This window comes from Pelobates fuscus, chromosome 3, assembly GCF_036172605.1.
Source record: "Pelobates fuscus isolate aPelFus1 chromosome 3, aPelFus1.pri, whole genome shotgun sequence".
Lineage (NCBI taxonomy): Eukaryota > Metazoa > Chordata > Amphibia > Anura > Pelobatidae > Pelobates > Pelobates fuscus.
Window position 1 is genome coordinate 145,340,183 of NC_086319.1, and position 18,319 is coordinate 145,358,501.

At 42.6% G+C, this 18,319-nt stretch overlaps 1 protein-coding gene across 2 annotated transcripts in view; it reads right to left on the reverse strand.

Annotated features, from left to right (window-relative positions):
- Positions 1-18,319, reverse strand: part of NUDCD2 (NudC domain containing 2) — a 66,156-nt gene that overhangs the window by 37,077 nt on the left and 10,760 nt on the right. For both annotated transcript variants that reach the window (XM_063445279.1, XM_063445280.1), the window contains exons 3-4: positions 7,544-7,592; positions 7,274-7,425 (exon numbers count right to left, since the gene is read on the reverse strand). In XM_063445279.1, the coding sequence (XP_063301349.1) occupies positions 7,274-7,425; positions 7,544-7,592 (201 nt within the window). The remainder of the gene's footprint in view (positions 1-7,273; positions 7,426-7,543; positions 7,593-18,319) is intronic.

Sequence of the window (18,319 nt, forward strand, 5' to 3'; positions counted from 1 at the left end):
TGTATGCTAGTTGCTCGTTAGCTTGTCTTCTGTGTGAGAGCCTGCTTGCTTGAATACCATTAAAAAATGTGTGTGACCCCCATGGAGAGGTGGGAACATAAAAAACATTCTAGGTAAGGCTGAAATGGAATGGGTATTTAACTTAAAAACATTAACCTCCTCTGGTCTAAATGTAGACGGACTTGTTTAATTTTATTTAATATATGCATTTGTTTATATTTATTATTTACCTCATGTATTATGTACCCACTTACTAATACCTACTTATTTATATATGTATATATCTGGTTCCTCATTTTACAATGTTCACTTATCTATATATATGTATGTATTCTCCTATACTTTTCCCTACTTTCCCTATTTCCCTTCTCTACTACACTACCAACCACCAGATGGCTTGTAGCACTGTCTCTCTCCACCTCCCAGCCAATTACTAATGCCCTGCCACTCCCTCCATCTATTGGTTGGTGACCTTCGCCATCCACCTATTACAGTCGCCGGCATATATAATATCCTATAGTCGATCACACTTGTTTACCATCAAGTGTACCATCCATGGAGGGGTGGCAACATATAAAAAAAATACTCTTAAAAAAATATTCTTGGAAAATCAAAGATGGAATGGGTGTTCAATTTACAAACGCTAACACCCCATGGTCTTAATGTAGACTTTGACCTTTTTAATTTCTTCTGATCTTTTTTATGTCTTATTATATATTTTTATTGGTACGTCTCTCATTATTATAGTATGACTGTGGCGAAACCAACTTCGTCACTGTGAACTGGAGAAGCCTGGTTGCTAGCCTCCTGCCCTGCGACTATGGCCCCTGGACATATTTGGGGCATATTGTATTTTATTGTGCGACTGCTGGCCCTTTAAGTACAGTGAATGGTATTTTATTGTACTGCTGCTGGCCCTTTAAGAACTGTCTGGGGACATATTGAGACTTTGGGTAACAATACCCTTTAAGACTATGGCCCCTGAAAACGTATGGACTTTTATTGGTGTGTATGGCCCTTTAAGAACCGTCTGGGGACATATTGTGACTTTGCTGAACAATGCCCCTTTAAGACTATGTCCCCAGACCTGTAAAATAACTTGTTCCTGGCTTTCCCCCACTTGGTTCAGTAAATAGGGCTTACTGAACCAAGTACCACACAGGCGGACCACCCAGAAGCTAAAGTGTGCAGGCAATTTACCTCCCAGGCTGTGAGGTTACTGCCGGTTAATTGCACGTGGCGGCGGCCATCTTTGTTCAGTCGAACGCGGTCAGCGGTGTATGCTAAAGATTCTGTGGAACTGAAATCGGCTACACATTTTGCCGAACACCGCTGACCCTTACCTTCTCCCATACGGAACTTGCAGCTCCAGAGACTAAGTCCCGTTCGAAATGGGACTTAGTCGTTTTTTCGGCATGAAATTGACCGACCGCACAGCCCAAATCTATGGAACTGTTTTGGGCAGGAAATTGTGCTTGCGGTCGGTCATAAAGGACTTCCAGCTAACTTTTGATCCACTGGGGGGATTTGGCTGATTTGTGGAAGGGTTTATGTTTGATGTATGCTGAGTCTGAATATGCCATTTTTATTGAAATTGAATGTATGGTTTTAAAGTTACAGTGTGTGTGTAAAAACTGTATTTTTATTGTATGTGATAATTGGTTTAATTGTTAATCTAAGGGGAGGAAATGTGTGGGAGGTACATTCCTGTGATTGGTTAATTTCATCCTCCCCCTGGGAGTGTCCTGTATGTACTTGTTTGTAATAAAAGCCAGACTGGGTGTCCCAGTCCTCAGTTCCTGCTTAACCCTCAAAATGAAGTGTCGTCTCGTTCTTGGGGGGAATTGGATTGTAAGCTGACTGCCAAGAGTGTAAGCGGATTGTATGCTTTTCTTGTTCAGCTGTTCCAGTTCGGAGTGTTATTTCGTATCCAGATCGGGAGTTTGGTGTTCTGCAGTAGCTGTGCCTGTCTCTAAAAAAGGGGATTATCGCCTAAACGGATTTTTCCCCTTTTATGCTGAAACGGTCCGTTACAATTGGTGGCAGCGGTGGGATCGTTCCTACAACCAGAGGGACAGCTACAGACAACACCATTCCTGGATTACAAAGTAAGGGCAACGCCAGTACTCGTACAGCGTCCCCACCAGCAGTCATGTTCTATCGATATGAAGGCGTAGAGTTTGCTACTGAGGTAATGAGGAGAATAGCTAAATATGGCCCGAATCCCCTGAAGGTGATTGTTGATGCAGCTATACAGCAACTGCTTGAAGAGAACCAGAGGTCACGTGATCTCGAGCCCGATTTCATCCTGTTAATGGTGAGTCATGGTCAAGAAGATGAGGTAGCCGATATCCTCCTCCAACACAAACCAGAGAAACCCAAAGTAGAGGACTGCATGGAGTGGTACTGGAAAGGCCCCCAGCAGGCAGGTGGAGATGGGACCGAGGTCTATCTACCGGCCCTACAGGGATGCTGGGCAGTCGGCCCAGATCCCCAACGGCAGTGTGTACCCCAGGGAGCTGATGGTGTCGTCCATCCTCCCCAGCGGCAGTGTGTACCCCAGGGAGCTGATGTGTCGTCCATCCTCCCCAGCGGCAGGCTGAGTTACAGGGGGCAGAGGTAGTTGTTCCTGCCCCCCAGCAGCAAAGTGATATGCCAAGAAGGCAGTGTGAAGTGAAGGGAGAGGAGAGCAGCGTCCTCCCTCCCCAGCGGCAGTGTGTACCCCAGGGAGCTGATGGTGTCGTCCATCCTCCCCAGCGGCCGTGTGTGTCCCAGGGAGCCGAAGGTGCAGTCCTTCCTCCCCAGCGGCAGGCTGAGTTACAGGGGGCAGAGGTAGTTGTTCCTGCCCCCCAGCAGCAAAGTGATATGCCAAGAAGGCAGTGTGAAGTGAAGGGAGAGGAGAGCAGCGTCCTCCCTCCCCAGCGGCAGTGTGTACCCCAGGGAGCTGATGGTGTCGTACATCCTCCCCAGCGGCAGTGTGTCCTGCAGGGAGCAGAGACAGTCAGTCTCGCACCCCAGCAGCCGGACAAGAGAATGAAAGGGGAGACAGCTGGTTCCCCTTTCCACCAGCAGAGAGAGTGCCAGGGAGAGGAGCCTGCTAACCCCTCTCCCCAGCGGCAGTTTACCATCCAGAGAGAGGAGCTTGTTACACCCTCTCTCCAGCGACAGCCTAACCCACCAAGGAGAGATGTTAAGCCCCACAGCTGTGCAGATGGGACCGTAGTCTCTGCACTTACAGCACCAGGGGTAGGGACGGTCGGTCCTGTTCCCCAGCCACAGAGCGATATATCCAAAGGGGAGACAGTCGGTCTCCAGCAACCAGGCTCCAACCAGACTACTCCCGTGGTAGTGCTGGCAACAGGACAGAGTACCGCTGGTCTCTGCCCCCTCAGCAACCCACCAAGGCAGCCTACCAGCCCCCCACACAGCCGTGGTGAGGCACCTGAACCCGGACAAGATCCTCCCTCACCCAGGTGTAGTAACTATTTATTGTGGGTGGGCTGCTCTACTATTTCTGTTTTGTGGGTGGGTTGCTGGACTAACCAGGGCACTGACCGGCAGGAGGTCAGATACCCTGTTAGTCTAATTGGTAAAGGGGAGAATTGTGGCGAAACCAACTTCGCCACTGTGAACTGGAGAAGCCTGGTTGCTAGCCTCCTGCCCTGCGACTATGGCCCCTGGACATATTTGGGGCATATTGTATTTTATTGTGCGACTGCTGGCCCTTTAAGTACAGTGAATGGTATTTTATTGTACTGCTGCTGGCCCTTTAAGAACTGTCTGGGGACATATTGAGACTTTGGGTAACAATACCCTTTAAGACTATGGCCCCTGAAAACGTATGGACTTTTATTGGTGTGTATGGCCCTTTAAGAACCGTCTGGGGACATATTGTGACTTTGCTGAACAATGCCCCTTTAAGACTATGTCCCCAGACCTGTAAAATAACTTGTTCCTGGCTTTCCCCCACTTGGTTCAGTAAATAGGGCTTACTGAACCAAGTACCACACAGGCGGACCACCCAGAAGCTAAAGTGTGCAGGCAATTTACCTCCCAGGCTGTGAGGTTACTGCCGGTTAATTGCACGTGGCGGCGGCCATCTTTGTTCAGTCGAACGCGGTCAGCGGTGTATGCTAAAGATTCTGTGGAACTGAAATCGGCTACACATTTTGCCGAACACCGCTGACCCTTACCTTCTCCCATACGGAACTTGCAGCTCCAGAGACTAAGTCCCGTTCGAAATGGGACTTAGTCGTTTTTTCGGCATGAAATTGACCGACCGCACAGCCCAAATCTATGGAACTGTTTTGGGCAGGAAATTGTGCTTGCGGTCGGTCATAAAGGACTTCCAGCTAACTTTTGATCCACTGGGGGGATTTGGCTGATTTGTGGAAGGGTTTATGTTTGATGTATGCTGAGTCTGAATATGCCATTTTTATTGAAATTGAATGTATGGTTTTAAAGTTACAGTGTGTGTGTAAAAACTGTATTTTTATTGTATGTAATAATTGGTTTAACTGTTAATCTAAGGGGAGGAAATGTGTGGGAGGTACATCCCTGTGATTGGTTAATTTCATCCTCCCCCTGGGAGTGTCCTGTATGTACTTGTTTGTAATAAAAGCCAGACTGGGTGTCCCAGTCCTCAGTTCCTGCTTAACCCTCAAAATGAAGTGTCGTCTCGTTCTTGGGGGGAATTGGATTGTAATTTGACTGCCAAGAGTGTAAGCGGATTGTATGCTTTTCTTGTTCAGCTGTTCCAGTTCGGAGTGTTATTTCGTATCCAGATCGGGAGTTTGGTGTTCTGCAGTAGCTGTGCCTGTCTCTAAAAAAGGGGATTATCGCCTAAACGGATTTTTCCCCTTTTATGCTGAAACGGTCCGTTACAATGACCCCTAATCGGGCTAACATTGGATCTTCTTTGATTGTCATTATTGTTATACAAGATCTACTAATCATTATCTCCTTGGGATCCATTTGTTGTTATCTTTGGGACATCCCGATCGCAGTTGTTTTTCTTATGGCATTGTGATTGAGGACACCCCTACCATAAGAACTTTCCTGTATGGAACTTTAGATGTTTGTGTGACACCGTTCTTTTATGATGACATTTTCCTGTATGAGGACACTCGAGCCATCCAACCTCCCTAAGAGCTTTTTGTCTGATTTTACTACTTTTAATGTATTACACATTTGAAAGGAAGTGGTTATAGTTTGTAACCCATTTTCAGCCACTATTATACTTTCTTTTATTACTATCATTGTTATGTAAATGTATGACACACCTATTAACCATCACCTCCCTGAGGTTTATCCGTTGTTACCTTAGGGACAACCTGATTGCAGTTGTTTCACCTACGGCATTGTGATTTAGGATACCCCTACCATAACAACTTCCCCTCAGATATCTTAGGTGTTTCTGTGAATTTATGTCTGATAAGATCCTAGCTACAAAATCCACCAAATGGCTTTTTGCCTCATTCTCAATTATTTTTTAAAGGACCAGTATAGTGCCAGGAAAACATACTCGTTTTCCTGGCACTATAGGGTCTCTAGGTCCCCCCCCCCACCCTTAGGGTCCCCCTCCCGCCGGGCTCTAGGGTGAGGAAAGGGTTAAACACTCACCTTTTCTCCAGCGCCCGGCTCCCTCGGCGGTGGGGACTCTCCGCCTCCTTTCCCTGTCTTCGTCTGAATGCGCATGTGCGGCACAAGCCGCACGCGCATTCAGCCAGTCCACAGGAAAGCATTCTCAATGCTTTCCTATGGACGCTGGCGTCTTCTCACTGTGAAAATCACAGTGAGAAGCGCGGAAGCGCCTCTAGCGGCTGTCAATGAGACAGCCACTAGAGGCTGGATTAACCCATAGGTAAACATAGCAGTTTCTCTGAAACTGCTATGTTTACAGCAGAAAGGGTTAATCCTAGATGGACCTGGCACCCAGACCACTTCATTAAGCTGAAGTGGTCTGGGTGCCTATAGTGGTCCTTTAATCATTCTCTCTAATTACTCTGTCTAAAATACTGCTTTTGCATATATAATTTTTGTCTAATTCATTTCTATGTATTAGACCATCATAACATGTGTCATTCATGTACTCATGCAATTATACTATATACTTTATATGTAATTCATGTTTTTATTCTTATGTACATTGTTTTTTTCCCTCCTAATATGACCACCACAATATGACTGTATTCCCTCCCAAGATGGCCGCCACCATTATTTTATTCCCTATCACAGCTTCCCCTACCAAGATGGCCGCCATGGCTATTTTTCACACTATTTAAAACTTTTTATTTCACCATTACCATCATTTTTAAGGTATAAACACCTTACACCTTTCCTCCTCCATCCACCTATTACATTAAATAAGGCCACTAAGCTTTCCCCTGATGTCTGCAAACGTGAGAATTTCTTGCTGACATCATATACACTATGCAGATAACTACAATCCCCATAATGCCGAGGGGCTAATACTAAAAAAGCCAATATTACAGTCAATACACTTCGTTTTTTCAATGTAAATATATATTTATACTCCCCATTATATGATCTACAATACTGTATAGATGATCTGTCCATTTGTATTTTATTGACTGTCACTGTTTCCCATTGGTTGACAATTTAAAGCTGAAATTTTGGCGCCAATTTTAAATGACCATATCCCTATTTAAACTCTATGTAGCTAGGTTGTACAGGTGATAATCGAAAAATTAGAATATCGTGCATTTATTTCAGTAATGCAACATACCAGAGCTGGCCATAGCCCTTTTAAATGTGAGTTCTCTACCTCTTGTTACTTTCTGCATTTTGGACTCTAGACGTTTCAATGAATCTCTATGAGGAGATGCTGATTGGCCAGGGCTGTGTATGACTGGTGCTGGCTCTGCCCCTGATCTGCCTCGTGGACAATCCCAGCCCTGGCCAATCAGCATCTATGGAAAAGCATTGTGACTGGCTGAGTTCACCACTTCTGATGTCAGCCAAAAAGACAGATCAGGGGCAGAGCCAGCACCAGCATACTGGAATAAAGGTAAGGTTTTACTATATATAGGTGGCACAAGGGGGAGCAGGAGGGGCTAAATAGAGGTTTTACCAATATAGGGTCAGAAATACATGTTTGTGCTCCTGACCCTAGAGTGTTCATTTAACTAGAAGTTTGTACATGACAAATGATAAAACAAAGATGTGTGTTGTTTATTGATCTAGGCAAGAAATTAGACACTCATAAAAATGAAACTATGAAAACAATTCACAAAAATATTGCATATATTACCTCTCTTTGAAATCTTTCCAATGTAAGTTTTTTTTGCATTTGATCCTGCACCAGTGGATCAGCAGAATACTCTTCTTCCAATAAAGAGGTCCAGCAATTACCAGCATTCCGATTTGACTTTGTCAAAATTATCCTTATTAGTTTTCTATCCTCTTTTAAAATAAAGAGTACATTATTAGTAGACTGACTAGTTCTCCGTGATAATATAAAAACAAGTAATTGCTTAACATCTAATGACTATATAAAAGTATCTTTTTAGATTACACTTACCTAAGGTCCATGTTCCCTCATCACTTATTGTAGAATCAAATAATTTTCCCTGAAAAGGTAGTTTAAAAAAACAAAAAAAACATCAAAGGTTTCATTTATATATATCTACATCAAATAGATCTTTATCTCTATTTATATACTGTACATGAAACTTAAAAGTGTACCATGTAATTTGGTCAAATTATGGCATCAATGCATGTGTAGAAACAGAAAATATCAGGGGACAGACTTACCTAATAATCCCAACTCCATTTAGGGAGCATACAATACAGTGTGCAGTTTTCTATAGGCAAAATTATACAGTGCTTTCAGAAACATTTAAGAGCACTTAATTTTTTCACAGTTTTATAGGTTGCAGTGTTATGCTATCGTTGTTATAAGTATTTTTCAGTATCCGTTTCCCTGCCAATGAAAAACAACCCAAAAGTATAATGCTACAACCACCATGCTTCACTTTTGGGACAGTATTGCGCAGGTGATAAGCAGGATCTGGTTTCTTCTAGACATGATGCTCTGAATTGAGGTTCAACAGTTAAATGTTCAATTCAGTAGACCAAAGAATCTCCACAGTTTGAGTAATTTATGTGCAAATTCCAAGTGGTATTAATGTGTCTTCAGTGATGCCACAGTGTTGAGTGTTACAGTGATGGTTGTCCTTCTGCTAATTTATTTTCCCAGAGTGAGCTGTAAAGATAATGTATGCACATGAAAGAAATGAGCAGTTTCTTGATCACCTATCTTATCAAGGCCCATTTCTGTCCATTACATAGTTTAGCAAATGCCTTTAGGAAGTGATGGCTGATCCAAAGTTCAATTTTAGAATTATGGAGGCCACTGTGCTCTTGGTAACCTTCAATGCAGCTGAATTTGTTTGTAGTCTTTGATATGTGCCTCAACATAATGCTGTCTGAGCAATGCATGCAGTTCTTCTGACCTTATGACTTGGTTTTTGCTCTGCTATACATTTACAGAAATGAGACTGGTATGTGCCTTTACAAATCTTGTCCAATCAATTGAATTTTCCAGGTGGACTTTAATCAACAAGTAGAAATATCTCAAAGGTGGGAAGCATCTGAGCCATATTTCAAGTGCAATAGCAAAGAGTCTGAATATTTATGTCAATGTGGTATTTTGGTATTTACTTTTTAATAAAATAATAAAACTTTTCAAAATTCTGCTTTCTGTTTTGTCATTATTGGGTACTAAATGCAGATTGATGTAAAAAATAATGTAAACATTTATACCATAAGGCTGCAACATTAAAACATTTTTTGAAAAAATTAACGGGTCATAGAAACATAGAATGTGATGGCAGATAAGAACAATTCGGCCTATCAAGTCTGCCCAATTTTCTAAAAACTGTCATTAGTCTCTGGCCTTATCTAAAAGTGGCACTGTCATGCCGAACATACCTTTCTTTAATCGATTCCTCTTCTCTCCCTCTCTCAGGATCTGTTCTTCATTTCTTCCTGTCTGCTCTAGATTTTGTTAAAACATAAGACAAAGTAGTGACTACTTGTCTTATGGAGGTTTCCTACGCCTGACCATCTCTGACAAGCGGAGGAGCAAAGTGTGCTTCATTTCCGGTGGTCAGAGAAATTTCCCATAATTCTTACCTTTCCTCTGTGTTCCAGCGATGCTCCCTTTCACTTAGACAGAACGCCAGCGAAACTGCCGAATTGCGTCCTAACAGAATGAGAACAGTATCTCCATTCATGTTAGTACGCAATTCGGGACTTTGTTCAGATCGGAATTTAATTTGAATGAATGAAACTCCAATCTTATTTGTGCCGTGGCTGCATCTTGCAGCCACTTAGTAGATAACTCCCTAATTCCTATGGTATTAGGGAGCTATCTACCAAAACACAAAAAGAGAAGTCCTGCGCTCACTCCCATCACTACTGGGCCGGCAGCAAAGACTACAGTACACATCAGCCCTCTAATGAGACAGAGAGGGGTATTTTTTAATACCCCTTTAATAATATATTTATTTTTTAATACCCCTCTCTGTCTCATTAGAGATATCTTTGCCAGAAGCTAAAGGAAGCAGGCTGAAGGGTCAGTGTTAGGACCCGCTTAGGGGGGTCTGCCTTGACGTTGGCAGGCGGGCATTCCCTCCAATGGCCATTGGAGCAACTAAATTACCTCCATTTGTCTAAATATACATAGGGATTAAGGAGAGAGTGCAGGTAACTTTTTCTTTTCTTTGGTTTTTACTATATATTGGGGCTGATGTGTACTGTAGTCCTTGCTGCAGGCCCAGTAGTGATGGGAGTGAGCGCAGGACTTCTCTTTTTGTATTTGTATCACACAGCCTGGTTACAATGCTGCTGCCCATCCCATGTGTTCCCTATTAAGGGATAATAAGTATATAGGGGTGTATATCAAAAATACCCCTCTCTGTCTCATTAGAGATATCTTTGCCAGAAGCTCAAGAAAGCAGACTGAAGGGTCTGTGTTAGGACCCGCTTAGGGGGGTCTGCCTTGACGTTGGCAGGCAGGCATTCCCTCCAATGGCCATTGGAGCAACTAAATTACCTCCATTTGTCTAAATATACATAGGGATTAAGGGGAGAGCGCAGGTAACTTTTTCTTTTCTTTGGTTTTAGCTATCTACCAAAAGGCTGAAATACCTAAATTGGTGTTTCAGCCAAATTTACTAATACTAAGTAAAAATTAGTTAGTATTAGAAAATTCTGTCCCTACTCGCTATACTGCGAGCAGGGGCATGTCTATTAAACAGTGAGCAGCCTATGTAAAGCAGCCTAAATAACTATTGTCCTCCCCCCCACCCCTGCACGGCAGTTGGGGCTCTAAATAACAATGAGGGGACACACCTATTGTCCTCCCCCGCCCCCCCCTGGAGCAGCAGGTGGGGGCTATAAACACAATGGGGGGGCCTATTGTCCCCCCCCCTTCCCCCACCCCTGAGCGGCAGGTGGGGGCGGGACCTATTGTCCCCCCCCTCAGCCCCCACCCCTGAGAGGTAGGTGGGGGCCCAAAATGAGAATGAGGGGGAGGGGCTATTGTTCTCCCCCCAGCCCCCACCCCTGAGCTGCAGGTGGGGGCCCTAAATGAGAATGGGGGGAGCCTATTGTCCTCCCTCCCAGCCCCCACCCCTAAACGTCGGGTGGGGGCCCTAAAAACAATGAGGAGGGGGGGACCTATTGTCCTCCCCCCAGCCCCCACCCGTGAGTGGTGGGTGGGAGCCCTAAATAACAATGAGGGGGGGACCTATTGTCCTCCCCTCCGGTCCCCAACCCTGAGCGGCGGGTGGGGGCCCTAAATGAAATTGTCCCCCTCCAACGTGACTAGGGGTCCCAAAGCCCCTAGTCACCCCCCACCTAAAACAAAAGTTATTAAACCCTTACCCTAAAAATAGTGAGGGGGGAATAAAAGAACTAAGTGCCTGTAAAAAAAAAAAAAAATTTTAAATTACCATTTAATGTCTTCTTTTTTTCTAAAATCTTCATTTTTTCAGCCGCAAAAAAAGGCCAAATAAAAACCATAAAACCATAGCGCAAATTATTATTTTTTTTTTTTTTTTACAGTGAGCAGTCACAGGCTGCTCACTGTTTAAAAGAAATGCCCCTCCTCGCAGTATAGCGAGAAGGGGCAGAATTTACTAAGACTAAGTAATTTTTACTTAGTATCAGTATATTTGGCTGAAAGACCAATTTAGGTCTTTCAGCCTTTTGGTAGATATCTCCCTAATAACATGGGAATTAGGGAGTTATCTACTAAGCGGCTGCATCTTGCACGAATAGGATCGGAGTTTCATTCAATTGCGTCCTAACACGAATGGAAAAACTGTTCTCATTCTGTTAGGACACAATTCACAGTTTCACCGGCGTTCTGTCTAAGTGACAGGACATTCGGGAAAAGGGAAAGGAAGCATTGCGCGAACACTGGGAAAGGTAAGAGTTATGGGAGAATTCATCTGACCACCGGAAATGAAGCACACTTTGCTCCTTCACTGGTCAGAGATGGTCAGGCGTAGGAAACCTCCATAAGGAAAGTAGTACTTGGTCTTATGTTTTAAAGAAAACTAGAGCAGACAGGAAGAAACGAAGAACAGATCCTGAGAGAGGAAGAGAAGAGGAATCGATTAAAGAAAGGTAAGTTCCTCATGACAGTGCCGCTTTAAGTCTAGGATAGCCTTATGCTTATCCCACACAGGCTTAAACTCCTTCACGGTGTTAACTTCTACCACCTTAGCTGGAAGGATACTCCATACATCCACTACCCTCTCAGTAAAGTAATACTTCCTGATATTATTTTTAAACCTTTGCCCCTCTAATTTGAGTCTATGTCCTCCTATTGTGATAGTTTTTCTTATTTTAAATATAGTCTTCTCCTTTACTGTGTTGATTCCCTTTATGTATTTAAATGTTTCAATCATATCCCCCCCGTCTCGTCTTTCCTTGAAACTATACATGTTGAGATCCTTTAACCTTTGCTTGTAAGTTTTATCCCCTAATCCATGAAGCAGTTTAGTAGCCCTTCTTTGAACTTTCTCCAAAGTATCAATATCGTTCTGGAGATATGGTCTCCAGTGGTGCATACAATACTCCAAGTGAGGCCTCACCAGTGTTCTGTAAAATGGCATGAGCACTTCCCTCTTTCTACTGCGAATACCTCTCCCTATACATTCAAGCATTCTGCTAGCATTTCCTGCTGCTCTATTACACTGTCTGCCTACTTTTTTTGTGCGTAGGATTACAGCAGTGCTTGCATAGTCACAACAGCTTTCACAAGCGCGGTATTATTGGAACAAAAGTACGGCATGCATAGAACTTGCACATTTTTTACATTTAGTGTATTGTACAAACAAGCTGAATTAATGGACCTCCGTAGTGAGAATTGTGTCTGCCTATTTTTAAGTCATCTGAAATTATTACCCCTAAATCCCTTTCCTCAGATGTTGAGGTTAGGACTATATCAAATAGTCTATACTCTGTCCTTGGGTTTTTACATCCAAGATGCACTAACTTGCACTTATCCACATTAAATGTCACTTGCCACAGCTCTGACCATTTTTCTAGTTTACCAAAATCATTTGCCATTTGGCTTATCCCTACTGGAACATCAACCCTGTTACATATTTTTGTATCATCAGCAAAAAAAACATACCTTACCATCAAGACCTTTTGCAATATCACTAATAAAAATATTAAAGAGAATGGGTCCAAGTACAGATCTCTGAGGTATCCCGCTGGTAACAAGACCTTGCTTCGAATATACTCCATTGTCTACAACCATCTGTTGCCTGTCACTCAGCCACTGCCTAACCCCTTTAACAATATTGGCATCCAAACGTATAGGACACTATAGTCACCAGTGCAACTACATGTATTCCTGACCCTATAGTTTTAACACGACCATGGCCCCTCATGCCTCCATAAATATAGTAAAAATCTTACTGTATTCAAGCCAGAAGCTGTAAATCAGCATGCTGTTAGACTCAGGAAAAACAAGCAGTCTGCTGACATGTGATAGCCTGATCCAATCACAGTGCTTCCCCATAGGATTGGCTGACAAGGAGGCAGTTCAGGGGCAGTGTCAGCATGATTCAAACACAGCCCTGGCCAATCAGCATCTCCTCAGAGAGATGAATTGAAGCAATGAATCTCTATGAGGAAAGTTCAGTGTCTGCATGCAGTGGGAGGAGATAGTGAATTTAAGGATGCTCGTGCACAGCAGATCTGAGTCCCTCTGGTTCACTCTGAGTGACTGCAACTGGAGGTGTTCCTAGCTTTCAATGTAAACACTATTTTCTCAGAAAATACAGTGTTTACATGAGAAAGGCTGCAGGGAGCTATAGTTCTTAGCTTAGTTCATTAAGCTGACGTTGTTCAGGTGACTATAGTGTCCCTTTAAAGATTGCAGTTTAAGCCTTCTATGTGCAACACGGTCAAAAGCCTTACTGAAATCTAGGTAAGCAATGTCTACCGCACCACCCTGATCTATTATTTTAGTTACCCAATCAAAAAAATCAATAAGGATTAGTTTGGCATGACCTCCCTGAAGTAAACCATTGTTGTTTCAGATCTTGAAATCCCTGTGATTTTAGATGTTCAACAATCCTATCCTTTAACATAGTTTCCATTACTTTCCCCACTACTGAAGTAAGGCTTACTGGCCTATAATTGCCCGTCTCCTCCTTACTACCTTTCTTGTGAATGGGCACAACATTCCCTAATTTCCATTCTTCTGGGACTACTTCCGACAACAATGATTGGTTAAATAAATTCGTTAATGGTTTTGCTAGTACACCACTAAGCTCTTTTAATAACTTTGGGTGTATTCCATCAGGCCCCATCGACTTATTTGTCTTTACTTTTGACAGTTGAAATATAACCTTTTCCTCTTTAAACTCGCATGTAACAAATGACTCATTTGTCCTTTTTCCTAACTTAGGTCCCTTTCCTTCATTTTCATCTGTAAATACTGAACAAAAATATTCATTGAGGTAGTCAGCTAGACCTTTATCCTCTTCTATATACCTACCTTCTTTTGTTTTTAATCTAACTAATCCTTGTTTTACTTTCCTCTTCTCATTTATGTATCTAAATAATGTTTTGTCCCCCCCCCTTTTTTTTTTTACTGACTGGGCTTTTTTCTCTTCTGTGTGTGACTTTGCAACTCTTTTTGCCTAATCTTTTAGATGTCTATCTTCCTCGTTCTGTTTTTTTTTTTTTTTATAATTACTAAATGCTAACTTCTTGTTTTTTACTATTTTGGCCACTTCTGCGGAGTACCACAGTAGTTTCTTTGATTTTTTGCTCTTACTGACAAGCCTAACGCAATTTTGTGTTGCCTTTAGTAGTGCAATAAATAATCCCATTTCTCTTGGACTCCATTTAAAGTGCTCCAGTCTGATAATGACTCCTTTACACACATTCTAATTTTAGAAAAACGTGTTTTTTTGGTTTTTATTTTAAAGTCTAAAACTTTTGTTTTTGTGTGGTGTGACTCAGTCACTGTTCTTATATTAAACCACACTGACTGGTGATCACTGGATCCTAAAATTGCACCTACAGTAATATCTAATACCAAATCTCCACTTGTTAACACTAAATCTAGTATGAGTTGGCTCCTCAATGACTTGTTTTAGAGATAGTCCCAGTAATGAGTTTAGAATATGTGTGCTCCTGGCACAAGATGCTATTTTGGTTTTCCAGTTCACATTAGGAAGATTAAAGTCACCCATGATGATAACTTCGCCCTTCATTATCATTTTAGCTATATCCTCAACTAGTAGATTATCTAACTCTTCTATTTGTCCTGTGGGCCTATAAATCACACCTACATGACCAAACTGACTATGTTCGCCTCACTAACATTTATTAGGCTAGATTTTATGTTATCCTTCACATACAGGGCCAACTCTCCCCCTTTCTTACCTTCTCTGTCTTTGCAGACTGTGCAATAAGCTTTTTATCCACAACTATAAGTCTACCAGATCCCACAATAATACATCTGCCATTCCTAGGCTGTCTCTTTGGCAGTTACTTTGCAACAGTCTGAGATCATAACATATAATTTACAAATCTCAGACTTAAAAAATACAATCTCTTGCCGCAAAATAGAAAATTGTCTACAGATGAAACAGCATCCAAATCTCCAAAAAGTGGAACGTGAAACAAATGCATAGTAACTATTACACTGAACTAAGTCTGCCATTTTAATAAGGTTAGTAATTTAAATCAAACAAATCAAATCTTACTTTTTTCCCCCCCCACCTCCTGTATACCTCGCTTACCACCAGTTTATCTCCTAAATATCTCCAAGCACACACTTTGAAGCAGCACTTTGAGTTGGCAACCAAGCTATATTAGCCAACCTAATGTCCACAACCCTTGTATAGCTCCTAAAAGCATCACCCCCTAGGAATGTTTAACACCTGGGTGGGCATAGGCTTATTTGCAAACAATAGCTAATTAACCAACAATCAATAGCAAACACCTAGCTAATCAAATGCCTTAACAATTACCAACAGGAAATCAAACCTTGTGCAATCAGTAACCTTTTCCTATAGATGACTCTTAACTGTAACAGTAAAAAGAAAAATCTTAGACAGTTGAAGAATCAGTAAAAAGCTCCAGAATATCTCCAAGCACACACTTTGAAGCAGTACTTAGAAGTACTAACCAAGCTATATTAGCCGAGCTAATGACCACAACCATTATATAACTCCTAAAAGCACCACGCCCTTGGCATGTTTACCACCTGGGTGGGTCTATGCGTATTAACATACAATCAACAGCAATTAGCAAACACCTAACTAATCAAATCAGATGACTTAACAATTACCAACAGGAAACCAAACCTTGTACAATCAAAAAATCTTTTCCTATACATGACTCTAACCAGTAACAGTAAAAAGAAAAGTCTTAGTTGAATAATCAGTAAAATTCTCCAGAATATCTCCAAGTACACACTTTAAAGCAGCACCTAGAAGCAGCAACCAAGCTATGTCTGAATATTTCTTGAATGCACTGTATATTATCGCTAGGGAATCTATTATTAAACTTGGGATAAAATATTTCCTACGTCCCAGATAGGGGGCAAGTTAGCCAGGCTGCCAATCGAGCAAGCCAGCCCATTGAGTGCTAGACTTGCAGGAAGCACTTTTTCTGTGCTCTTTGCAGGATCTTAGTGTTCTGAACGCAGCGTGATTGCATCTCATGATGCACTTGTGCAACACATTTTAGGTACAGTTGCCTGGTGTCCCACTTTTGGGGTGGTTGGGACAGGATGCAAAAATCAGCACTGTCCAACAAAAATAGGGATGGTTGCGGGGCATGCTCTTTGTTTTGTGTTTTAACCATCTTAAAAAGTAAGACCTGGGGGGGCGTGGCTGACAACCGAACTAAACAGACATCTCTCCACAGAGCTCCATAAAGGCCTAGTGGAAAAAGAGAAATAAGCTGTAACGGAACCGCTGGCACCCCCGACCGGGTACCCTCCGCTGACGGATGCTCCTAGTGCTTTCCGAGGTCTCCAAGCACTCCACAAGACACCATAACCACTGTAGACTCCCACGAACCGCCGCAGCTTGGTTGGGGTCTCGCCACGCTACCCACTCTGGACCCAAGACCAGGGTCTAGCTTCCAGTAGATGGACCTCTCCGAATTCCAGAGAGCAGGCACAGGAACAGCTCTTAGCAGAGCTCAGCGATAATACCCTGGGGAGTATAGTGATTATAGTTACATAGTTACATAGTTAGATAGCTGAAAAGAGACTTGCGTCCATCAAGTTCAGCCTTCCTCACACCTGTTTTTTGCTGTTGATCCAAAAGAGAAAAAAAAAAAAAAAAAAACCCCTGTTTGAAGCACAATTTTGCAACAAGCTAGGACAAAAAAATCCTTATTGACCCCAGAATGGCAGTCAGATTTATCCTTGAATCAAGCAGTTATTACCCTACATTGAAAGATTATATCCTTGAATATTCTGTCTTTGCAAGTATGCATCTAGTAGCTGTTTGAACATCTGTATGGACTCTGATAAAACCACTTCTTCAGGCAGAGAATTCCACATCCTGATTGTTCTTACAATAAAAAAACCTTTCCTTTGCCTTTCCTTATAGCAATCCCCAGAGTGTAGTTCTCCAATCCCCCAAACATGAGCTGAAACTTCATGAAGGTACAAGATGATCTGAGGTGCTAGCACACCCAGTCTGCTTTTATTTCCATCTTACACATATAAGACCGCCCACAGGGGAGGGGTAAAATAGCCAATAGCATAACGGTTGCAACCCACAGGTTCCCTCCCCTCAGATAACCAGTTAACATAATTATTACAGCCAGGGAAAATACAGTTTTTATACATGTGCTATAACTTTAAAACCGTACATCCAATCTTCATAAAAATTACACATTTGAACTCAGCACACTTCAAACATAATCAGCCAAATCCCTCCAGTGGATCAAAAGTTAGGTGGAAGTCCTTTATGACTGACTGCAAGCACATTTTCCTGCCCAAAACAGTTCCATAGATTTGGGCTGTGCGGTCGGTCAATTTCATGCCGAAAAACGACTACCGTATATACTCGAGTATAAGCCGAGTTTTTCAGCACATTTTTTGTGCTGAAAAACCCCAACTCGGCTTATACTCGAGTCAGTGTCTGTATTATGGCAATTTATATTGCCATAATACAGACAGGGGGGCTGTGGGGGCTGCAGAGAGTTTACTTACCTCTCCTGCAGCTCCAGTCAGCTCCCTTCTCCTCCGAGCCGTCCGTTCAGCACCTCGGTCAGCTCCCAGTGTAAGTCTCGCGAGAGCCACGGCTCTCGCGAGACTTACAGTGTGAGCTGACAGAAGAGCTGAATGGACGGCGCGGAGGAGAAGAGAGCTGACAGGAGCTGCAGGAGAGGTAAGTAAACTCTCTGCAGCCCCCACAGCCCCCCCCCACTGAACTGCCAATGCCACTGGACCACCAGGGAAGGAGAGCCCCCCTCCCTGCCATGTATCAAGCAGGGAGGGGGGCCGAAAAAAAAAAAATCAAAATAATAAAATATTAATAAGTAAAAAAAAAATAATATTACAAATAAAATAAAATAATAAAATAAAATATTAAAATAATTAAAAATAATAATAATAAAATTGCCCACCCCCCACAAAGGCTCTGCAACACACAGACACTGCACACATACTCATACACATACACACACTGCACACATACACATACACACACTGCACACATACACACACGCTGCATTCATACACACACTGCACTCATATACACACGCTGCACACACACTGCACTCATAT